The sequence below is a fragment of the Mixophyes fleayi genome, chromosome 1 (assembly GCF_038048845.1).
Source record: "Mixophyes fleayi isolate aMixFle1 chromosome 1, aMixFle1.hap1, whole genome shotgun sequence".
Lineage (NCBI taxonomy): Eukaryota > Metazoa > Chordata > Amphibia > Anura > Limnodynastidae > Mixophyes > Mixophyes fleayi.
In genome coordinates, this window is record NC_134402.1 from 24,083,328 (window position 1) to 24,109,571 (window position 26,244).

The following is a 26,244-nucleotide window of genomic DNA, read 5'->3' on the forward strand; positions in this document are numbered from 1 at the left end:
TCTCCACATTAGTGGTAATACCTGTCAGCCGCAGACATCTCCACGCTACCTTGTATCGTACCTGCAGACTGGACAAGCCTCATCTCCACATTAGTGGTAATACCTGTCAGCCGCAGACATCTCCACGCTACCTTGTATCGTACCTGCAGACTAGACAAGCTTCATCTCCACATTAGTGGTAATACCTGTCAGCTGCAGACATCTCCGCGCTACCTTGTATCGTACCTGCAGCCTGAACAAGCCGCATCTCCACATTAGTGTTAATACCTGTCAGCCGCAGACTTGTATCGTACCTGCAGTCTGGACAGACCTCGTCTCCACATTGGTGGTAATACTTGTCAGCCGCAGACATCTTTACATTACCTGGTATCGTACCTGCAACCTGTATACTACATCTCCACATTAGTGGTAATACCGCTCAACCTCAGTGCATTCCTTTGTGACCTGCTACTATACCCACCATCCTCAGAAGCATTCCTGTTCTGTGCCCATCTTCCGCTGATTACAGCACAGCCTCTGCTCTCCTGTGACTTTCAGTTACTTCTGAGCCTCTCCTACTACCTAGCTCAGGCTAGCATCTGATCACCATCTTCTATAACTGTTATCCGTTAACTCTACCATACACTTCAGAGAACCACGACCTGCACAGTGGAAGCCGCTAAACCCCATACTTCCTTGTGGGAGTTCCTGGAGAAGACCAGCCGCTGTGTTAGACTCCGCGCCTCTGGTGGGTAAAGTCAACTATTGGTAGATTCTGGGTCTAGACTCCTAGTGACCGTTGACAACCCGTCTGTCCTGAAATGATCACGCTGTAGAGGTCCCAAATAATAAATACTGAAATTTTAATAGACATTTGGCTGCACTAGTGAACTCCACATAGTAGACAATTATGTGACGGCTGCGTGCTAAAGGCCTCTATAGATGTAACGGGAATGAGGGTTATGGATATACAGCCCATTCAATATTGATTTGCACAATTCAAACAGATTAAAGGAAAAAAGAAGTATAGGTATACCACACAGAGGATCACCTCAATGGTATATGTCCACCTAATCCAGATTCCCAAAGTGAGTTAGAGCTGTATCCACAAATACCATAAGCTACCAAAATTTGATTAAAGTGCGGTCAGAGTGATACAAACAATCCAAACGAATTCCTAACGTATCTCTTTAATGTGATGTTTTCCAAACTATGTGCAAACTGCTGATACTCTATACTATACTGGATTCACTGGGGTGTAACTAAAAGGGAGTAATTGGGGTAACTGGAGTATAATACTGTTGTGTTGCTGAATATGTTTGTCCAGTGTTGGGATCAATGTTTCTTACAGTCAAGAATATAACCTATAGCCACCGTACCCACTAATTTCAGCATAGCCTCTTTTGACCTCCAATGACATCACACATCAAGGCTTTCAATCTACTGACCGCCATACAGCATTGCCCAGTAACTTTTCAAGCCTTTCAGGCTCCGACTCCCAGTACTGATACTGCTGCTTCCAAGGCAGACATGCCAGCCACCGCAGTTTGTTTGTTTATCGCCTCACACACTGTTGGATACCACCAACCCATACCAGGAACAATCTGAGAAAAAAAAATCAAGGAACGCCTACTAGTTAGCGGCTTATCTCCGGAGAAAAAGTATAGCAGAGAGCAGCGGCAGATTCTTTTAAAGCCTCTTATCTGCATCTGTCTCTGGATTGCATCCTCCTATACCTCCCCTCAAACTGAGGAATTCGGAGGAGAGTAGAGGAGAGCAGAGAGCACCTAAAAAGTGCGACTGCTGCACCTGGCCTGCTCACCGGAAGTCTTGACCAGTGAACTATATTGTGTATCAATCACTAGGATGCCTTCTGTGTTGCATATTGGTCAATAGGATTCTCTCTGTATTGTGCATCGGTCACTAGAATGCTCTTTGTTTATTATATTACTAGGATGCTCTCTGTATTGTGTTGTGGTCACTAAGATGCTCTCTGTATTGTGGGTCATCACAAGGATGCTCTCTGTGTTTTTAAGGGTCACAACAATCCTCTCTGTGTTGTATGTTACTTAGATGTTCTTTGTATTGTATAACTATCCCTAGTACTGGGCAAATAATTATGCATAGATGTATAATGCATACTTTGTCTTACTAAAAATACATACATGTTATTTCCCCTTGAGGACGCAATGTGCAGTCTCCTGTAAATATTGACATCATTTACTGCTCACTAGTTTGATTGACATCTTTTTTATATGCAGACTCCTGTCTATATCGATTGATGTAATTTGTTTGCAGTCTCCTGTCTATATTGATTGATACCATTTATATGGTTGATTCAATCATTTATATGCATTTTTTGTTTTGTCATCATTTATTGTCAGTAATATAACATATATTTTAAACTTTCAACAGTGCTGATTTCATCAGGATAGTTCCTATGGTGGGGTCATGGCTTCCTTAGTCAGGAACTTGAAGCACAAGTGGGAGGTATTTTCCACTATTTATTTCTTTACATGCTGCATGACCCAGTTAGTGGTGTATGCATCATACAGTATGTGGGTAGAGGAGAGGGATATTGAGGTTGTTGGAGGGAGGCTCTACCCATGCCCTCCATGATGCTGGTCACTCCCCTACTGGTGGCATGGTGCCACTCACCATAGGTCTTTCCTAAAATTCAGCACATGTTGCTCTTATTCTGGCCCTGGGGTAGAAGTTAGCTCAGATTTTTAAAATGATTTAATATGTGAGATTTTAAAAGGACTTTTTTAAGTTTACTTGAAGAATGAAATTCCTTAAGTAAAGTCAGATGCACAAAATTATGACCCTCTGCACTAATGAAATGTAGCATAAAAAAATATTAATCTGTACATTAATCATGAATGATACTTATTATAGGGTGCTCTTTCTGTAGTATTAAAACATACACACAAACAGAAAAAAGGGAGAAATACTACCTGTGGGAGGCACACCTATCATTCTGTAATACATCCAATAAGTATTGTCATAAACTGGAGGAGACGGGAAAGCGGAAAATTATTTTCTCATATATCACCCAAACAGCAGATCAAAGAAACATATTAAAAATGTACATTTATTTAACTTAATTAAAACTGAAACTAAAAGTGTAATATAAAGATTAAAATATGTGAGATCAGTAGGGGAAGCAGAGCCAAAGATCTCTAAAGTCAATTGGTAGTTAAATCTCTTACATGTGTACCTCTAAATTAGAGATGTAAGACTGATACAAGCTGTTATACACATTACTGTGTTAAGTAGATATGTGTTATTTGGAATGCATGATGTAAACATACATCAACCCATATATAAATAGATCATGTTCTATTGTAGCACAGACTCTGACAGCTCTAACCGTGTATATTACAGATATCAGGTTTGCAGGGATCTTGTAGCTGTTCTAGAATATGAGCGATCTTTTCATCAATTAACTCACTATATCCAGATCGCTTTTATTTTCAGTTTTAATTAAGTTACATAAAAGTTAATTTTTAATATGAGTCTTTGATCACCTCTATGACTAAATATTTTTCCACTTTCCAGTCTAATCTAGTTTATGACAATAATTATTGGATATATTTCACATTATTAGGTGTGCCTCCCACAAGTGACTATGTCAGATACACACAAAGTAATATGAGCTAATGAATGTGCCACCTTCCTTACCCTGTCCTAATGGAAAGTCTGAAAGACAAACATGAGTTTGCATACACAGACACATATACTATAGTAATATACAAATACATGCTTAAAATAAAATTGTACATTTCTTCCTTCAGCAAGACAAGGGTTGGTTAAAATAAATGAAGGCATAAATAAATAAAATCTAACAAACAATGAATTCAAAATATTTTAATAAATGGAAAAAACAGTTGGATTTTTATGCTGTTTTAATACATATGATGGACACGTCTGAAGGAACCAATTCTGGGGCCTGTGGCTCCCCAATCAGTGTATCTTTCGTATTCTCCGGGTCTCAGGTAAAACTGACGTCCCCTGTAGTTGGGCTCTTCATAGAACATCCAGTACCCATCTTGTATCTGAGCAGAGTGGATATCATTGTAACGGAATCTCTCATTGACATTTTGACAATCTTCAGTGAAATCCATCATCTGACCTTTGAAGTCTTCTTTCTCATAGATCCTTACTCTAAAGGAACCTTGGTGCTGCCATAATAATATTAAATAAAGGCAATTATATTAATTTTCAAATGTAATCCATATCACAATTGTAAGTGATCTTAATTTTCACACTTTGTCTAATTTTAAGGCACTAATTTGATCATTTTTGTTTAACAATTTCTTAAATGTTAACATGTTGTATTTTAAGAGACCTTACTAAATAAAAATGTCTCCTAGTTACCTGTGGGCTTAGGCGGCAAGACCGGATGGAGTCATTGTAACCCATCCACTGCTGGAATTCAGGGTACTCTCCTCTATGGAGGAAGTACTGGTGTCCTCTGTAGTTGGGGTGTTCATACAGGATCCAGTTTCCACTGTCCACACGAATGGAGTTACAGCGTCTAAAATATGAGGACAAGTCTGGACACTCAGAGTTACACTCATAGGAGCGACCCTGGAAGTTCCTGTCCTCGTAGAAAATGATCTGTGAAAATAAAATATTAATATTTAAAAACAATTTTTAGAAACATTTACATTGCATGTATAAAACAAATTCTGTAGAACACAAAATATGAAATCAGACTGTTGACAGTTCTGTCTAAGATAAATCACTGTTTAGTAATTGAATGAAAAACATGTATATGATATTAGGGATATTTTACCTTTCCCATGTTGTTGGTTTAGATGTGTTCTAGTGAACTGTGTATTCAGGGCATGAGGAAAGCGAGCTTTATATACACAATTTTTCTTCTGTAAGCAGAAGTATACTGACTTGTCATTCTATGTGACTATTGTTCTTTTATGCTCACTGGCATTATTCCAAAGCATTGCTTAGAAGGCTAAAAAGCATTTAACCTAAACCTTTCACAACCACATGGATGGTCCCAATTATTGTGTTTCATGCACACTGCATTTTCCTATAGGAAATTTTAAAACCAAAACACAAACTCCTGATATTTTAGCTTCTACCATTTTCCAGTATACACTGGTCACAATCCACAATATGCTATTTTCACATGTAGGATTTATGAAACTCTATTTCATTTCTATGATTCGAGTAACAATATTTTTTGTTAAATACCGAATATACGGAAGCTTAGAAAACTACTTATTTCCATCTCATGGTACATTTACATAATTTAATAATATTAATCATTATCTGATCAAAATCATCATCAGTCAAAGGTTTATATTTCACTTTCATATATTTTGCATTTCAGTGACATAGATATAGAACTTCTGCAAGGTAGGAATGATGTTAATATTCTATGGATTGTCTCTGCATGTATTAATAATATTTTTCTACCATTTTATAAAATGTATTGTGTTAAGGATGTGTACAATTTTCATCCCTGGCATTGGGACATTGCCACTCTTGTCCGAAACATTGTGGAATCAATTGTTGCGAGGAAAGTATCTACTGGTAAAATGGGATCTTTAGAGAATGTGATGTTGAAGTAGCTTCAAATTGTCTGTCTTAAAGCCTTTCCATTTTTATGACCAGGTTGATGGGTAACAAGGAAGTTGAAGTGAGCAAAGAACATTGCCCATGTAGCTTGTCACCTGGTTAAACACCAAGTGGTTTTCAAATACTAAAGGTTTTTGTGATCTGTATAAATTGTTATCAGAATGTGTGATCCCTCTAGTAGATTTCACCATTCGCAGAAATCCACCTTGATTTCCAATAGATCTTTGGCTCCATTACTATAGTCGCATATGCTAGTAGGAAGAATTTAGAAAAGAAGGCACAATTTTGGAGAATTGTTTTGTCCCCTCTCTGCTGGTATAGTAGTAATAGGGGCATAAACCTTCAAGATCCAGTTGTATCTGGATGGATGCTGCAAAAAAAGCATTTTTAGTTTAATGAAAGCCTCCTGGGCAGCTGAGGTCGACTGAATAGTTGAGTTCTTTTGTGTTAGAACAGTTATGGGAGTCACAAAGATTGGAAAAGTTTAATATGAACTGTCTGTAGAATTTGGCTTTAACATTGTTGGGTATGGGCCTTTGATCAATATTCTTGGTTTTAGCTGGAGCCATTTGAACAACTTGATGGGATATTACATGCCTTAGAAGTCTATTGTTTCCTTCTCAAAGGCACTTTTCTATTTCAGTATATAGGTGATGTTGCTGAAAGTTCTCCAATGCTATCTGGACATGTCTCCTGTGGGAGGTTTAATCTAAACAGACAACTACAAATTGATTCAGCAAATTGTTGAATAAATTCTTGATAAAGCTTTCGAAAGTGTTTGGAGAATTGCAAAGATGAAAAGCATTACATGGTATTAAAAATGTCAACACCAGGTTCTGAACACAGTCTTCCACTCATCACCCACTCTTACTTACTTGACCTTGCTCTGAGGTTGAGTTTAATAAAGATGGTAGATGTGCGTATTCTTTCTAGTAATTCTGGGCTGAGAGGAACAGAATAATAGTTGTGTATAGTTATTTTATTTAATGATCTATAGTCAATACAAAGCTGTAGATCTTTTTTCTTAACAAACCTTTTTTAACATTTTCATCCAGATATTCTCTTAGGACTTTCAATTATGATTCTGATGGGTTGAAGGTTTGTCATAAAGTTATTTCTGTGCCAGGTAACAAAATAATTGTATACTGAAGGTGTAGCTTGTACGCATTACGCTTGTGGACCACATTGGAGTGATGTGATTGGCACTTCCACAAAACAAGCTTAACTTATTCCCATGCTGTTGGCACCTCTCTTTATTGGACATAAGATCCAAACTTCCAGTACTTGTATAGGTTCTTGCACCTGTGCCCATGTACATACTGCCCCTTGTAGTGCCACAAATTTTACTTTAAATGTTGTCCCCATCTGGACATATAAGTGTTGCCACATCAGAGAACTATTATTATTGCCCCACTGGTAATGAAATATTATGCCACTATAATATAATAAAAAATTAAAAATTCCCTTACATATAATCATTAATTAAGTTTGGCCCATTAATTTATTCATAACTTAATTTAGCCCCTGTAAGATAATTAATAATAATTTTTTACGTATCTAAACAAAATCATAATTAAAACTTGCTTTGTGCTTTTTGTTATGTTAATAATAGCCAGCAGTGCAAAGCTGTTTGCTAATCGCGCCTATCCAAAGCAGCGTGATGATTCTGGCAAATTTCATAGCAACCTTGGGCGAGTTTGCAAACTCGCAGCTTCATATATATGGCGAATTATATTGTTAGAATGTCATGGACATTTTTCACGTTTGTAAGGTGAGTTTATAGTTTACTACATTACTTCAATTCTAAGATTAATCCATCTCCATATCGATTGATTGATCTGGATAATTGTTGTAAATATGAGGATTACTTTCTCTATCAGATCTTATACCTGAAGATGCGGGTGTTTGGCTACACTTGCATGTAATAATATTTTTTTATAATTTATTAAGATTTTTTAAATATATATATATATTATATAAGTAATTATCTATGTATAATTTATTAATTATTCACTTGCATCTGATATAATATAATTGGCCTTGTTTTAATTCACATATCCATATAGATTAATTGGTTCAGATAGACTATTTAGCTTTAGTGCTATATTCATTCTTTTTTTATATATGTGTTTACTTCAAAATTTCTATCTATGTATTGATTTATATTTTTATGTATAGGTATACTGATGTGTATTTTTTAGCTACTGTTTAAGCAGCTCTTTGTAGGAGGTGCTTAATGTGTATTTCTTATCTTATATTATATATATTATATTATATCTTATATAAACATAAACTTATCCACATATGCTCATCATCATCATCAGCTATATATATAGCGCCACTAATTCCACAGCGCTGTACAGAGAACACACTCACATCAGTCCCTGCCTCATTGGAGCTTACAGTCTAAATTCTATAAAACACACACACAGACAGCGAGAGACTAGGGTCAATTTGATAGCAGACAATTAGCCTACTCGTATAGTTTTGGAGTGTATGTATGCATGTGTGTATGTATGTATGTATGTATGTATGTATGTATGTATGTATGTATGTAGAGCTAGATGAAATAAGCTCATATATGTACAGAGAGAGGGAAGGGCTGGTGCACTACTTGTATGAGCGAAGTTTTAAAGAAGGCTGGCCAACTACATTTACTTTCTTGTCTAGATATATGACCCACATAGTCTGCCCCCTCCATGATTTTTGAATCTTACAGATCCCTATAAATTTCAACAATGAGGGATCTTTTGCATGATGTCTTGCAAAGTGATCTGAGACACCATGTGCCTTCAGTCCCTTTCTAATGTTCCTCTGATGCTCAGAAATCCTAATTTGTAGGTTATGGATAGTTCTTCCCATGTATTGCCTACCACATGGACATTCTTGTAGGTAAATAATGCCCTTACTATCACAGGTAAGTTTATCATGGATCTTGTGCACCTCACCTGTCCCATTTGACTTAAAAATTTTGATAGGTTTGGTGCGTTTGTTAGGGTAGGACTTACAGGCGTGGCAACGATTACAGTAGTAAAAGCCAGAGCCGTAACGACGGCGGTGCGGGCGGTGCGACCGCCCAGGGCGCAATGCCTAGTGGGGGCGCAACACCCGCCCTCCCTTTCCATACCATCAGTGAAAAACAATCTAATCCTGCGGTGGCACTTTGCCAATTGAAGACAGCCAGCGGAGTAGGGCGCCTGCTTCCTGCTCTTGCAGCGTCCTGGAACACAGGCAAGGAGGAGCCAGCACAGAAGGAAGATGACAAGAACAGAAGCCCAGGTAAGTAAACTAGTACGCTGTCCGAACCGGAAGTTATATGGAGTTCATTGCATTGCTGAAGTGCAGAATATACATTGGAGTATTGAAAATTTGCACTATTTTGGGTAATTGTAAAATAATTTATTATTACTTAGGGAAATGTGTGCATGGATGCAATGTTCTAAGTTCTACAGCACAAAATCCAAATGATCCTAAACTACAATATGGTTAATTTGAAAAATAAAAATACATAACAAGAGCCACTTCAATTTTCTCTATTAACTTCCACCCTCCTATCCATCCCCTCTGCACTTCCACCCACCTCCCCTAATCCTCCTCCCCTCATCCTCCCATTATGTATCTCTCAGTCCAAACCTCTCCTATCAGTATTCTTCTCTTTCACATTATTGATATAGTTGTTCCCTATCTTTCATTAATTTACTATTCCATTACTTACTTTCCTCTTGTGTTGATCATCGCTATTTATATTAGTATTAATAATATTGTTAACATCATGCTTCGGTATCACTACCACTGGCCCTTGAAGTCTCATGTTACACCACTCCGGTCACCCAGACATAGGACGTCAAAGCCAAGCCCACTCAGTGCTCCCTGACAATGAAGAGGTGAGTATACCTTTTTTCTAGTTAAACTATGTGGAGAATACCAAGTTTGTAGTACACAATATAATTCACACAAAAAAGCAGTGCGCTCTGGGGTAAATGCATGGTCCTCTAAGGAACCCACAAACCGCAAGTGTAAATACTAGTTAATCACTGTGTTTGACATGTGGTGCCACTGGTATTTAACCCAGTGCCATATATCTATATAGATATAAATATATATATACATGCATTTGGCTTTTCATGCATTTGCAAATATGTGTAACCGAATTTTTTCAATAAAGTGCCAACCACACCCCCACATAAGTTGGCCACACCCACTCGGCAAATGTCACGCCCTCTTAGATGGGGGGCGTCGGTGCCCTGTCTCGCCCAGGGCACTAAAATGTCTAGTTATGGCACTGGTAAAAGCAACTATTATTTTCCTCTAGCCAAGTGTTTGTGCTCTTCTGAGTGTCAATCTGGATACTGCTTTTGACCGATCTGTTCTTTCAGGCTGTCTGCATTCTTGTAAATGAACTTGGGCATATCTGGTAGTAGTTATTTTAGTTTTTCATCACATAATAGTATCCTCCAATGTTTCCTTATAAAACATTCAACTTTTTTAGCGTCTTTGCTAAACCTCGTGATAAATGGAAGTTGTATGGAGGCATTCTTTGGCCTTGTATCCTTTTTTGCAAAGAGACTGTCATTGTTAGTCTCCCGCATCTCAGTGTTCTTGTTCAACTAGTTTGTTAAAGCCCCTTTCAAGAAATTTATTTTTAAGTGTTGTGGCCTGTAGATCATATTATTCCAACATGGAACAGTTGCGCCTAAGCCTTGTGAACTGGCCCTTCGGTATATTCCGTAGCCAGTTGTTATGGTAGCTGCTGGATAACGAAATATAGGAATTACAGTCCACCTCTCTCAGGAAAATCTGCACTAATATCGGCGGTGAAGTGAATATTCAGGTCAATGTTGTTAATGTAAAGAAGGACCAGGTCTAGCTCTTCTCTTGCCCCTGTTCATATACATATGACATCATCTATGAACCTATTCCATTGCAGGATGTTGCTGCGATGGGGTTGTTCTCCAAAATACAAAGGCTTGTATCAAAGGAGTTTTTCGTGGACCTGAGACCGGGAATCACACCTGAGAGTGAGTAAGTCTTTCCACTCTGGGTCCTGTCGTGTACCCGCTACTGCCTACCTCTCCGTGTACTGACATACCGGCTGCTAGAGAGGTATATTCCACTCTTCTACGTCTTTTTCTGGAAGCATACACTAGGAAAATACTGCAGGGAGAACTGTGACACTTTGGTTCACTATACTTATTGCTCATGGAGAACTATCTGTATACATAGATTCACTTCTCATTGTGTGCACACATTTGGAATTAAGGACTGAGTCTTAGCTCCTGGTTCATTATAATATTGTGGTTTATTTTGATATATCCACGCTGTCAGTGTATCTGATCTGTAGACAACCATTATACTGTTTTGTTGCTCTGGAATACTTTGTTCCAAGACTGGAAGTCTATCACTGAGACATGATTGATGCTTCTGTGCACTGTCTTTTACTGTACTTACTCTGCTACCATAAGATTAGTAGATAGGTAGAACTGACACTTCTTATCTGCATTAGACATGTCAGCTATGTGCAAGATGATGGAGCCAGGATCTGATTAATAATGGACCACAGCTCCAGGCTTCCGCTCACATATAGGCCCAGGGGTGCATCAGGGCACGATCAGATCCACATCCTGGTGACTACACCTTCCCAGGGACCAGTCAGTTTATTATGTGCCACACTGGGCTATTGTGTACTCTTCCCCCCATCCTGGCTCCCTGGAGTAGTAGCTGCTGATAAACATCCCACTTGAAGTTTCTTGAGTAAGGTTGATTCTCAGAGACGAGTGTTCACTGTGCCTTGTGCTGTAAGCAGAAGATCATGGTGAGAATCATGCATCAGGAACAGTGAGGTCAGTGTATGTCTTTTCAGTGCAAACAGCATTTATTGTATAATAAATAACAGCTTTTATTTGGTGCATCAGACTCAGCTCTGTGCCTGTTGTTGTCATGTTCTGCTTAGTGGGATTGTCTCTTTTGAACTTACAAGCTACCACTATGGATGGGTATCAGTGAACAGTGTGAGTACATTAGTGAGCCTACAGAAACATTAGGTGGATATTAGTAAAAACTAAATATGCATTGTCTGGCTATTTGTGAGTAAGAAAATGAGCATTGTGTATGTATATTTTTGATTAATAATTGTGCAATGTGTGTGTGCCTTAGCGATCAAATGAAGTGTATTGTTATTAGCCACGAGTAGAAGCCCGTCGTGGATAAACACTAGAGATGAGCAGTTCGGATTATGTGAACTCGGACAAAATCCAATGTTGAGGATCTGATTGAAACCGAGTCATGACTTGGTTTCTCCCTTCAAACTTGGATCTCAAAAAGGCGAAATGACATTTCCATTATTGTTTTGATTGTTTTGGATCGCCATCTTTTGCATATATAGTCCGCCCTTGTTCTCTCACGTGCAATTATATAAGGGACAGTGTGTAGGGAGGAAATTATCTGCAGTACTCTGCTGATAAAGTAGCGTTCAGGGTAAACCAGGGACATAGGAAAGCAATAGAATACTTTCATTATTGTAAAGCAGTTCTTTAGAGAATAGTCTTCTACAATAGTTTGCTGATCATTTGCTTTTAATTCCAATCTTAATACACTTTACACAGACTTGTGGCTACTGATTATTGTTAATGCATTGCATTGCATATATATAATAGCAATAGACTGTATACAGACTGAGTTAGATAGATATCATTCTGAACTAATTAGTATATTCTTTGAGAAAAACAGTGCTTTTGCTGACTATTAGCAGCAGAATCCAGAAAACAAACAGATTTTTTTCTTTTAAAAGTAAAAGTTTTAAAATGCAGGCACACAGCAGGGAGTTTCCCAGCTGAAATGCCAGAATCCCATATTATAGTTATCCCAAAGCCAGGAAAAGATCCCGCAGAATGTAAAAACAATAGACAAATTGCCCTATTAAATTCAGACATAAAAATCTTTGCGAAAACTCATCGCTAACAGGCTCTCCTCTGTTATCCTGCGCTTATTCACCGAGACCAAGGGGAGTTTGTCACGGGGAGACAAGCCCCGGACAATTCAAGCTGTATGCTCCATCTTATAGTACAGACCCACAATAAGGAAGACGCTTTCCTCCTGCTCTCATTAGACTTTAAAAAAGCATTCAACAGACTACACTGGTTATATATGACACGGGTTCTTGAGCAAATGGGGCTTGTGGGGGAGATCCTGAGAGCAATACTGGTGTTATATACTAAATCCTTTGTGCGGGTATTTAGCGATGGTTTCTATACAATAATTTCTCTATCTCCAATGGTACTCGTCAAGGGTGTCCTCTTTCCCCCTCTTATATATCTCTTAGCAATTGAACCATTGGCAGCTAGGGTGAGGCTTTGCCAGGAGTATGAGGGAGTTGTTGTGGGAGGTGTAGCCCATAAACTTTGCTTGTTTACAGATGATGTCCTACTATTTGCTACCAGCCCGGAGACCTCGTTGCCAGTGATCCATAGAATTTTAGCCCACTTTAGCAAAGTGTCTCTATACAAACTTAACACATCTAAAGCAGAAGCTCTCACTAATATCTTTTCTCTAGAGAGGCAGCGAGGTCTAAAGGACAAATACACCTATAATTGGAAAACTATAGAACTCTCATATCTAAACATTCAGATAACCCTGCATCTAGACACGCTAATAGATAAAAATTTCTCCCTCCTGTTGGGCCAACTGTTGACATTAACAGCCTCATGGATGTGCTACGAGGTCCCTGGCTGGGTAGAATCTCGGTATTCAAAATGATGCTCCTTCCAAAGATGATGTACTTGTTTTACATGCTCCCACACTGGCTCCCAGCCCATCTGATAAGTAAAATAGTTAAGGTTATGAGGTAATATGTGTAGAAGACTAAATCCCTCTACAGCAAATGACTAAGAGAAAAGATCAGGGTGGTTTAGTTCTCCCTGACCTGAGGAGATACCATAGCATGTCTCAGATGCGTGACTGGTTTCTCCCACAGGGAAGGAAGTCATGGGTTAACCTAGAGAAGGCTTGTAATTCATATTTTCCACTGGTTGATCTCAACCAGTAGAAAATATGGAAACCCGGGATTGGAGACCTCTGGTTTACAACCTACCCGATCTTATTAGGGATGACTTGACAGTGTGGAACCGACTGTGTGGCGGTCCTGAGGGATTTGCACGGCCCACGACAAATATCTCAATACAATTGGTTGCCAGACTGATTCCCGCCTTAATCCTTTCAGGGTGGGCCTCTAGGGGGGCATTGACATTGGGTCATTTGTTTGAATCGGGGACACTGTCCTCCTATACCCACTTGAGTGAGCAATACCACTTGCCTAGAGGGTTTTCTACAAATTCTTACAGCTTAGGCACTGGCTGGCAGAGCCATCAATCAAAGACATTGCCATAAGATCCCCTTCGGTTACATGCTTTGTAGAAACACTCTACCAGACGTTGATGTCTGTTATTCTTCAACCAATGTTGTAAGAAGAAATGATAGCCTCAATTCTCATCACACAAAACACATTTTAATCAATATATACAGTTTTTTTTATTTAACTAAATTCTCTTTTGTTTCCCACTTGCTGTATTAACAATTAGAGATGGGCAGGCTTGGTTTCCCGAAAACCGAGCCCTCCCGAACTTAGGGGATCTGAGTACCGATCTGAGTCGGCTTGGTACTTTCCCGCTTTTTCGGATCCCAAAACGAGGCAAAACATCATTGTGACGTCGTCGGATCTCACGAGTTTTGGAATATATAAATACGCCCACCACAGTGATCTAGCACCATTTCAGAGAAGGATACAGAAGGGGTATGATAGAGTGAGAGCAGTTGGACAGGCAAATATAGAAGTGAAAGAAGAGGGTGGTAGCAGTGTTCAACAAAGCTCTATTGCTAATTGTCATTGGTGAAATCCAAATATTCAAGTCCTTGCAGGCTTTTTGTCAGAATTTGCACCAAAAAGTGTAGGGTGTTGCATACACCCAAAGACAAGAGCTCCATTGCTGAAATTGTCATTGCTGAAATACAAATATTATATACTAATTCTTGCAGCCTTTTTTCTGAATTTTCACCAATAATTGTAGGGTGTTATCCAAATGGATTCACAGCAATACACAGAAGAGGAGGAGCAGCAAGCAGCTGCTGCCACCAGTCCTGATGATAGTAATCCCTGTATGTCATCTGGTAAAACCTACAAGTATGTAAAAGTACATAGTCTTTTTAAGGCAGGGAAAAAAAAATAAAAAAAACACCTTTTACCGTGGTGAAGAAAAAAAGAGCTGTAATCTATTAAATGTTATATGCCGAAAAAAAAATAATTGCCAACATGCCATTTTGACATCTGGGGGTAAATGTATCAAGGTCCGATTTTGCAAATCCAGCAATTTTCTCGGGAGAGTTGAAACTCGCAGATGTATGATGCTGAGATTTCATGCAAAATCAGAGTTGTGCTTCTGTCAAAATCGCTATTTGCAAAATCAATAGAGATCAAACTCCCGACTGTTTGCCACTGCAACTATACAAGCAGGGGCGGATTGGGAACTTAAAATGGCCCTGGAAAAAATTCTTGAAGTGGCCATGTGTGGGTGGGACCAAATCAACTGTAGGTGGGGCCAACACAAAAGTAGGCAGGATTTAGAATTACTGGAATATGCCCAGTGATTGTTGGTGGTTTGAATCAACAACAGTGCAGGGAGGGGTGGCAGAAAATGGCATAAGTAAAGGGGAGAGCTATTCCAAGGTATTGCTGGAGATATACTAAGTACAAAGGAGGCAGGATTAATGATATTGTCAGTGCAATGGGGGCTGGCTATATGTTCAAGTGATCTAAGAATGGGACCAGTGCAAGGTAAAAGGCAAAAGGCAGAAGGCAGGAATGGAAACAATACAAAAACCACTAAAGTATGACCAGAGCTGGTACAAGGCTCTTGAGGGTGGTGGGGGGGGGCTTGGGGCACTTAAAACAGAGGGGTTATCATATTAGATACATTTTAGACAAATACACAAGCAAAGCTGTGTGCACTACTGTTAGTTGCACGCAGCTCTGCTTTCACGAGCAGTACAGTGTGAAGCAGGACATACCTCCCAACTGTCCTTGTTGTTGGATCAAATCCTGACTAAACAAGACTGTCACCCAATTTCGGGACTGTCCTAAAACATTCAGGACAGTTGGCAGACTGTCCTGGTCTCTCCTACCTGTTCTTGTCACTTTTGCCACCGGTGGCTGTTGGTGTCTTTAGATCAGTTGCTGCTTGTCTGGATCCTGGAATGTTGGAGGCCCTATTTGTAAAAAAAAATTGGTACATGAAATTTAGAAAACTACAACCATTCCCGGCATTAAATCAATACCATCCACATTTAATAATTAGGCCTCCCTCTAGCCCCAAAATTAAAATTATAGTATTCACATTAATAAATAAACCTATTTTCCTCCCTTCAAGCCCCAGCAACAAATTAATTACATTTATGTTTAATAACTATAACCATTTCTTACAACCATCACAGCATTAAATAATACATATTCACATTTAATAAATAGCCTTCCTTTCGAAACTCATCCACATATTCAATTAATAGCCCCAAACAAACTCAGCATTAAATTAGCCATATGCCCCCCCTGCCATCACACACACAAACACACACACACACACACACACACACACACACACACACACACACATTACATAGCCACATTCCCCCCTGCCAGCACACACACACACACACACACACACACACATTACATAGCCACATTCCCTCCTGCCAGCACACACACACACACATTACATAGCCACATGCCCCCCTTCCATCACACACACATCCACACATTACATAGCTATATGCTCCCCTGCCATCACATCCACACATTACATAGCCATATGTCCCCCTGCCATGACATCCACACATTACATAGCCATATCTCCCCCTGCCATCACATCCACACATTACATAGCCACATCCCCCCCTGCCATCACATCTACACATTACATAGCCATATGTCCCCGTGCCATCACACACACACACATTATATAGCCATATGCCCCCCTGCCCTCACACATTACATTTAGAGGCCCCCTACACAAATATTACATTACATTAAGAGGCCCCATTAGACAAATATTGCATTACATTTAGAGGCCCCCTAGACAAACATTACATTACATTAAGAGGCCCCCCTAGACAAATATTACATTACATTTAGAGGCCCCCTACACAAACATTACATTACATTAGGAGGCCCCTCTAGACAAATATTACATTACATTTAGAGGCCCCCTACACACACATTACATTACATTAAGAGGCCCCTCTAGACAAATATTACATTACATTTAGAGGCCCCCTACACAAATATTACATTACATTAAAAGGCCCCCCTAGACAAATATTACATTATATTTAGAGGCCCCTACACAAATATTACATTACATTAAGAGGCCCCCCTAGACAAATATTACATTACATTTAGAGGCCCCCTAGTCAAACATTATATTACATTTAGAGGCCCCCTAGTCAAACATTATATTACATTTAGAGGCCCCCTACACACAAATATTACATTACATTTACACGCACACACACAGACTTACCTTCCAGCCCACTTCTCAGCACGCATGGGACGGCACCTGTCATGTGGTGTGCGTCCCATGTGACCTCTGCAGCCACACAAGAGGGATTAATCCATTTGCAGCTACGAGGGGGAAGGTGGCTGGTCCCGGGGAAGGGGCCAGCCACCAGCTATACTACGTGTGCCAGCATCTCGGACTGGTGCACCCTCCCCCCTTATTCGGCATAGTTTCGAGTTGCCCGGATTAAGTAGATCCGGACGCCCAGTGCTCATTCAAGAAAAAAAAATAATGTCCGGAAAAAAAAAAGAAAGCAGCCTGTGGGCGGCCTCACATTCTCTAAAGATCCCATTTTACCAGCATAGACATTCCTTGCACATTGTTCCGAACAAGAGTGGCAATGTCCCCAAGCCAGGGATGAAATTATACACATCCTTAATACAATACATTTTATATAATGGTGGAGCAATATTATTAGTACATGGGGAGACAATCCATAGGATATTAACATCACTCCTACCTTGCAGAAGTTCTATGTCTATGTCACTGAAATGCAAAATATCTGAAAGTGAAATATAACACTTTAAGGATGATTTTGATGCAGTTGATGATTAATATTATTAAATTATATAAATGTACCATGAGATGGAAATTAGTAGTTTTCTCAGCACCTGTATATTAGGTATTTACCAAAAATCTAAAATATTGTTACTCAAATTATATAAATGATCCACAGTTTCATATATCCTATATGTGAAAGTAGATTATTATGGATTGTGACGAGTGTGTACTGGAAAATGGTAGAAACAACAAGGTCAGGAGTATGTGTTTTGGTTTTAAAATTACCTAAATGAAAATGTATAAAACATAATAATAGGGACCATTCATGTGGTTGTGAAAGGTTTAGTTTAAATGCTTTTTGGCCTTCAAAGCAATGCGTTGGAATAATGCCAGTGAACATAAAAGAACAATAGTTACATAGAACGAAAAGTTCAGTATACTTCTGCTTACAGAAGAAAAATTGGGTATATAAAACCTCCCTTTCCTCATGCCCTGAATACACAGTTCACTAGAACACATTTAAAACAACAACATGGGAAAGGTAAAATATCACTAATGTCATATACATATTTTTCCATTCAATTACTAAAAAAGAGATTTATCTTAGACAGAACTGACAACAGTCTGATTTCATAATTTGTGTTCTACAGATTTTGTTTAATGCATGTAATGTAAACGATTCCCCCAGAAATTGAAATATGAATATATTTTGTTTTCACAGATCATTTTCTACGAGGACAGGAACTTCCAGGGTCGCTCCTATGAGTGCAACTCTGAATGTCCAGACATGTCCTCATATTTTAGACGCTGTAACTCCATTCGTGTGGACAGTGGAAACTGGATCCTGTATGAACACCCCAACTACAGAGGACACCAGTACTTCCTCCATAGAGGCGAATACCCTGAATTCCAGCAATGGATGGGTTACAATGACTCCATTCGGTCTTGCCGCCTAAGCCCACAGGTAATTAGCAGACATTTTATTTAGTAAGGTCTCTTAAAATACATTATGTTAACATTTAAGAAATTGTTGAACAAAACTTATTAACATAGTGCCTTAAAATTAGACAAAGTGTGAAAATTAACATCACTTATAATTGTGTTATATATTTACTGTGTATTACATTCTGAAATGGAGTACATTTGAAAATTAATATAATTGTCATTTTTAATATTATTATGGCAGCACCAAGGTTCATTCAGAGTCAGGATCTATGAGAAAGAAGACTTCAGAGGTCAGATGATGGAATTCACTGAAGATTGTAAAAATGTCAATGAGAGATTCCGTTACCATGATATCCACTCTGCTCATATACAAGATGGGTACTGGATGTTCTATGAAGAGCCCAACTACAGGGGACGTCAGTTTTATCTGAGACCTGGAGAATACAGAAGATACACTGATTGGGGAGCCACAGACCCCAGAATTGGTTCCTTCAGACGTGTCCATCATATGTATTAAAAAAGCATAAAAATAAGTCTGTTTTTATCATTCAATAAAACATTTTGAATTCATTGTTTGTTAAAATGTATTAATTTATGCTTTAATTTATTTTAGTCCTTCAACCATAATTCTCAAAATAACCCTTTTCTTGCTGAAGAAAGAAATGTACAATTTTAGTGTAAGCTGGTATTTGTATATTACTATAGTATATGTGTGTGCACATAATCTCATGTCTGTCATCTAGACTTTCCATTAGGAAAGGGTAAGGAAGGTGGCACATTCATTAGTTCAATTTAGTTTGAATGTACATGACATTCGTGATTCAATGCCCTAATTCAAACACATATCTTTATAAAGGCTAAATGTTGCAAAGTTTCATTCTCTTCTTAATGAATTTCATTCTTCAAGTAACCTTAAAAAAGCACTTTTGAAAATTCACATATTAAATAATATAAAAAAAACTAAACTAACTTCTACACTTCTACCCCAGGGCCAGAATAATAGCAACATGTGCTGGATATTATTAAAGACCAATGTTGAGCAGTATCATGCCATCGGTAGGGGAGTGACCAGCATCATTGAGGGCATGGGTAGAGCCTGCATCTAACAACCTCAATCTCACTCTTCTCTATCGACATACTGTATGATGCATACACCAGTAACTGGGTCATGCAGCATGTAAAGAAATAAATAGTGGAAAATACCTCCCACTTGTTCTTTAAGTTCCTGACTGAGGGATCCAGTTATGTTACTGACATTGAATGATGACAAAACAGAAAATGCATATAAATGGTATCAATCAATATAGACAAGAGACTGCATATAAACCTGGTATCAATCAATATAGACAGGTGTCGAAGTCAGCAAATTGGGTAAAGTCATTTCAATTAAAGTCGAGCAAAGTTGGTTGTCTTTGTCTGAAAAGATGCGTACGGTACACTACGACGTACAAGGGCACGCTACGGCGTGAAAGGGCGTACGCATCCACTACACGTGGCAGCAACAGTAATTGGTCTTTTACCATACATTCGCACAAACACGCATACTTATAAAATAGTACACATTAATGGTAGTTGCAACACATAGTCAGTTATGTCGAAATATAGTAGTATTTATATGTTATTATTAGAGTTACATGCATATTAGTGAAATACACGGAACAGGTTGAAGGAATCATATCATGAGTGGTATCATAATAAACCTTTTTACATATCCTACTGTTTGGTTCACCCTGCGAGGGAATCACAGGGTGCATACACAAGTTATGAATGATAGGGAATTATGAACTACTTAAGACTAAGGAATCTTGGCGGGAAGAGCCGAGCATACCCCCCGGAGAGGTGACCCCCTTCTTTGGATTCCTTAGGATGAACTAGCCAATGATTGACAACCACTTGGACCTTCCTGAGACCTGGACCAATAGATGCAAGCTATACCATCTTCATTGTATTACTGTATTTCATTGTGTATATAAGCAGCAGCTTCACATCCAGTGTTCAGACATCTTGTCCCCAGACTTTAGGATTGAATGACTGCACTGGATCCAGAGCGCCTGCAATAAGTAATGGCTGTATTTATTATTACTTCGCTTGAGCATATTATTCTACTTATCGCGAATAAATCTTTGTGCGTTGGAAACACAAATCGAGGTTCGACAATCGTTATTGGTTAGCGACAATACGCACATAACAATTTGGGGGCTCGTGAGCTTTGGAGGTTTTGTTGCCAATGATACACAAGACCAACGGATTTCGGTTCCGCAACAAAGGGTGGAGACGCGTCATATACGGGTAAGAACGCATTGTGTTCAAAACCTGAATTTTACTCTGTGTTGTGAAACCGAATGTCCATTTTGCATTATCTAGGGCACGCTAACTAGAACCTAGGGACAAAAGAGAAAACTGTTTCTTTTTTTTCTGTCATTGTGCATTTTAACTGTATTGCTTTGCTTAGCGTATGTATATTTCCTGCTGTGCGTACGCGAACTTCCGGTAGATTTGCCACGTGGTTAAACAATCGTCTTGATAGTTATTATATGTGCATAATATAATTACTTGTGAAAGCCTCTGAGATATTATTACCGTTGTTGGGAACTTTTGATTTTCTGCGCAGAAAAGGTGTATAGTGTGTGATTTTGTAACGTAGATACACTGTTTATTATTCATTGTGCTCAGTTGCTGTCTGACGAGGCGGATTGCCCAACTGAAGGACGGTATACAGGGCAGGTATACCGAATGCGAAAACAGGGTTTTCACAAAGCGCTGCCAATAGATCGCAAGTTTTGCTAATAATTGGTATTGGTAGGCAGTGCGATCTAACCGCACAGTTAGTGCGAATTGGTGAAGCAGCTAGGAGGAATTATATTGGAAAGGCTGATTGATTGTATCGACTTTGTTCTCCCAGTTATAATAAACTCAATAGATTTTGTGGTTTAGCCAGGGTATCGAGGAGCTGATAGCCCTTGGGTTCCACAGTGATATTGTCTGTGTTAGGGGTCCTTGTTTAATACAAGAGGAAGTGAGTGGATGCGGCTTGAGCAAAAACGTCCACGGCCAGTAAGAGATCTCTAGCGGTAGAGTGTTTGTAGCAAATTGTTGAAAGCGTTCTGCATAGATTGGTGTTGTTCAACATGGGTGCTAAGCATACGCTAGAGATGGTCAGTGTACTGCCTAAGGAAGGTCCTATTGGTTCAGTGAGGTTTCTCATGTGTAAGAAATATGGTGCATACGCAACTGTGTATTGTGACACATGGGTCAAGATGACCAAAGATTGTGATAGGCCTTTCCCAACAATAGGAAGTTTTAATGCAGAGGTACTAAATACTGTAAAGGATAAAGTATGGTTGATCAAGTCAACGAAAAAGAGAAATAGACATAATGATTGTTTAAAATTGTGGCAAATGGAAGGTAACACGTGGCAGAGCAGCGAATGCAAACCGGAAGTAGGCGTGGTGAAAAACGCGCGCACGGCGGAAGTAGCCGTTGAGAAGCGTGGCGAACTCAGCGCAAGCGCGCCCCCGCCATCTTATGTGGCGGGAGCGGTAAATACAGCCGGTATTAAAACTGAAAAAAAGAAAAATTGCTAAGTTGTATCCTGTTTTAAGCCAGTTTAAAAGAAGTGTATCAGAAGATGAAGATGAACCCACTGTGATTTCGGCCATTGCCCATGCTGTTAGTGTACTAGAGGCTCAGCGCAAGTATGAGAAAATGGCTGAGATAGGTGAGAGTAGCGTGATCACTAGGAGTGAAAGCATTCTAAATCTTGAACCAGCAAATCCTGTAGTGTCCCCTGAAGTCAGTGAACCAGAGGGTGCGTACCCAGTCCGCACAATATCAGTTCCCAATGGGAAACCGGATAAGGATGGTGTAGTTCCTTTAAGAAATGTTACAATGCATTGTCCCTGGACTAGATCAGAATTACTTTCCATTATGACTGAATTCCCAGATCCTAGAAAGGAGTTAGCTAAATGTCAGAAATTTGTTAAAGACTAAGGAAATGCCCACGAACCAACCAATAAGGATTGGCGTGTAGTGTTGAGGGCGTGTCTTCCTCCCAATGCTAACATACAAAAATTTATTGAAGATTGTTTGTTGGAGGAAGATGACACCTTGACTGATGAGATTAACCAAAAGAATATAGAACAAATTGTCAAACACTTAGCCATCTATTTTCCAGTAGTAGTAAATTGGAGTAGGATTTTCACCATTAAACAAAAGGATAGTGAAACAGCAGCAGATTACTTCATTAGAGCTATAGCAGCGATAACACGGTTTACTGGGATATCCAACATAGGGGAGGACCCACATCATAGGGAAGTAGCTGTAGGAGTATTAATGGATGGCCTTAGAGAAAATTTAAAATCCAGAGTACAAACCACATTACCTAATTGGAGAGGCATCACAGTAGATTCTCTTAGGGAGTCTGCTGTGGAGCACGACAAAAACCTTTTTAAACAAAAGGAGGAGAAAGGTGATAGGTTAATGACGGTGAGTATACAGGCTCTAGAGGGGATGCATACACGACCACCAGCATACAACCCACATAATAAGAAACATAGAGTGATCGGATGTTTCAATTGTAATGAAGAAGGACACATGAGGAGGGATTGTAAAAAAGACAGATACAGCCCTAGAGGTGGGACACATAGATATCCTCCAAGGAAAAATTCACATAGAATCGAAGACTCACATCTACCCGCAAATATCATAACCACAAATATTGCGCGGGAAAATGATAGTCAGCACTAGGGGTCAGGTCATACCTGTAGTCTACAACCATTGAGGGTAACTGAGAGTCAGAGTGAAGAACCAACAATGATAGTTGACATAGCTGGTAGGAAAGAAACTTTTCTTGTAGATACAGGGGCGGCCCGGTCTGTGATAACCTCTCCTTTCAATCTACAGGTGACCAGTAAAACAATTCCAGCCATCGGGGTAACGGGAAAAGTGTTGCATTATCCACTAACTAAACCAGCTGAGGTTACATATCGGGCCCCTGCATACCAAGCATTCGTTTCTCTTGGCTGCGGCGGCTCCTACTAACTTGCTAGGGAGAGACTTGTTATGTAAAATGGGATGTGTCATATACTGTACTTCTGATGGTGTGTTCTTAGATATACCGGAGAAGGTCGCACATGAGGTGCAGGATATATTGGACACCCCTCAAAGGTTAATGTTACACTCTCCTGTTATAGAACAAAGTCCATCTCAAGTAAAGGGGATGTTGCTGGAAATACCAGGTTCACTATGGACCAGAGATGGACAGGACACTGGACTGATGGCAAACGTAGCCCCTGTCATGGTCAATCTAAAAAGTGGTAGGATAGCTCCAAAAATCCCACAGTATCCATTAAAACCGGAGGTGGAACTAGGGGTATATCCTGTTATTGAGAGGCTGTTACAACAAGGGATTTTAATTCGTACAGCCAGTACAGCAAATAGTCCCATTTTCCCTGTGAAGAAGAATGGTGGGAGGGGCTATAGATTAGTCCAGGATTTAAGGGGAGTTAATAAAGTTGTTGAGAGCCAATTCCCTGTAGTGCCGAATCCAGCTGTCATCCTCATGCAGATTCCACCGTCTGCCAGTCATTTTACTGTCATTGATCTATGTTCTGCTTTCTTCTCAGTCCCTCTTCACCCTGACTGCCAATACCTTTTTAAATTCTCCTACAGGGGAGTGCAATACACATGGACCAGACTACCCCAGGGGTTCATTGACAGCCCCAGTATTTTCTCTCAAGCCTTACATGACTGTTTGCAATCCTTTCAACCCCACAATGGGTCTGTTCTAATTCAATATGTGGACGATTTGTTGTTGTGCTCTGATTCTTTTATGTCATGTTTACATGATACTAAATTGTTGTTGCTTCATCTTTCACAAACAGGGCACAAGGTGGTAAAGGATAAATTACAGCCATGTCAGACTAAGGTCAAATACTTAGGACACTGCCTCACTAAGGGGCTAAGACACTTGACAACCGACAGAATTGAGGCCATACAACACATGACTCTGCCGCAGAGCCAGAAGCAGATTCATACTTTCTTGGGGATGTGTGGATACTGTAGATCCTGGATCCCAGGTTTTTCTATTCTGGCATTACCATTGCAGGAGCTAGTCTCTTCCTCAAAACCAGAATGTGTTGTACACACAGAAGAGTCAGAGCAAGCGTTCTTTAATCTTAAAGATAGTCTGACTAGAGCACCTGCATTGGGAATACCTGATTATGAAAAGCCTTTTGAGCTTTTTTGTACAGATGCTGATGGATGTGCAGCAGGTGTCCTCGCACAGAAACATGGTGACGCTAGCAGACCGGTAGCATCCTACAGTGCACAATTAGACAATGTGGCAAGATCACTCCCAACATGTCTCAGAAGTGTAGCAGCAACGGCTCTTCTGGTAAGTAAGAGCGAGGACGTAGTATTAGGACATAATTCAACTATCTATACACCCCATGCTGTATCAGCTCTGTTAAATTCAGCCCAAACCAGACATGTTTCTTCAGCTAGATTCACAAAGTGGGAACTAGCCCTGATGGCACCCTCAAACATCACCATCAAACGATGTAGCACCTTAAATCCAGCTACATACCTTCCGTATGTGTCTCTAGAGACACAAAGCGTGGGAGGTGAGGAGACCCTGGTTGATGATGAGTTAGGCAAGAATACTGACACGCATGACTGTATGGAACACCTGAATCAGACCTTTACTGCAGGGCCCGACATACGTGACACCCCCTTAGAAAATGTAGATTTTACGTTTTATACAGACGGAAGTTGTCATAGACAGACAGAGACGGGAGAGCTATGTACTGGTTACGCTGTTGTAGATGATCAGGATGTGGTAGAAGCTGAACCCCTTGGCCCACCTCACTCAGCCCAGGTGGCGGAACTAGTAGCACTAAGGAGAGCGTGTGAATAGGCAGAGGGTAAATCAGCCAATATATATACTGACTCTAGGTACGCATTCGGGGTAGTGCACGATTTTGGGGCCCTTTGGCGTCTTAGAAACTTTACGACAGCAGCAGGTATGCCAGTGGCACACTCACAACACATAAAAGGACTTCTGACAGCGATACAGTTACCCAGAACAGTAGCCGTCATAAAGTGCAAAGCCCATACCTTTGAAGAAGACCCAGTGTCATTGGGCAACAACAGGGCAGACGAAGCTGCTAAATGGGCAGCAGGGCAACCTATGACTGTATCGACTGAGACTATGATGGTTTTTCAGACATTAGACATGCAGAAATTAATTGAAATGCAAGATTTGTGTTCCCTGCAGGAAAAGGCGGCCTGGAAGGCGAAGGGATGTGGTCAAGAGTCCTCAGGACTCTGGAGGAATGGACAAGGTAAGCCTGTAGCTCCCCGAACATACTATCCAAGCCTGGCTGAAGCAGCACACGGCCTGACTCACCTGGGTAAAGAAGGTATGTGCAAACTGGTGAGAGCATACTGGTGTGCTCCCGGATTTTCCTCTCAGGCTGGTAAGAAAGCAATGTCGTGTCTTACTTGTTTGAGGAAAAATGTTGGGAAAACTATTCCAACTGAGCCATCCCACATCCCTCCTACAGACGGACCTTTTCAGGTAATACAAATTGACTATATCCAATAACCACTGTGC

The 26,244-nt window shown here is 39.9% G+C and overlaps 2 protein-coding genes across 2 annotated transcripts; one reads left to right on the plus strand and one right to left on the minus strand.

Moving 5' to 3' along the window:
• Positions 1-3,887: 3,887 nt before the first annotated feature.
• LOC142103985 (gamma-crystallin-3-like) lies at positions 3,888-4,611 on the minus strand (the record flags this gene model as incomplete). Its single annotated transcript, XM_075188411.1, has 2 exons — positions 3,888-4,163; positions 4,360-4,611. Coding segments are annotated over 2 exons (528 nt in total), but the record flags the coding sequence as incomplete, so codon positions are not given.
• Positions 4,612-8,672: 4,061 nt separating this feature from the next.
• On the plus strand, positions 8,673-19,146 carry LOC142144555 (gamma-crystallin-3-like). The gene is made up of 4 exons (XM_075203973.1): positions 8,673-8,865; positions 9,421-9,470; positions 18,373-18,648; positions 18,871-19,146. The coding sequence occupies exons 1-4, from the start codon at positions 8,673-8,675 to the stop codon at positions 19,144-19,146; spliced, it is 795 nt and encodes a 264-aa protein (XP_075060074.1).
• Positions 19,147-26,244: the final 7,098 nt, after the last annotated feature.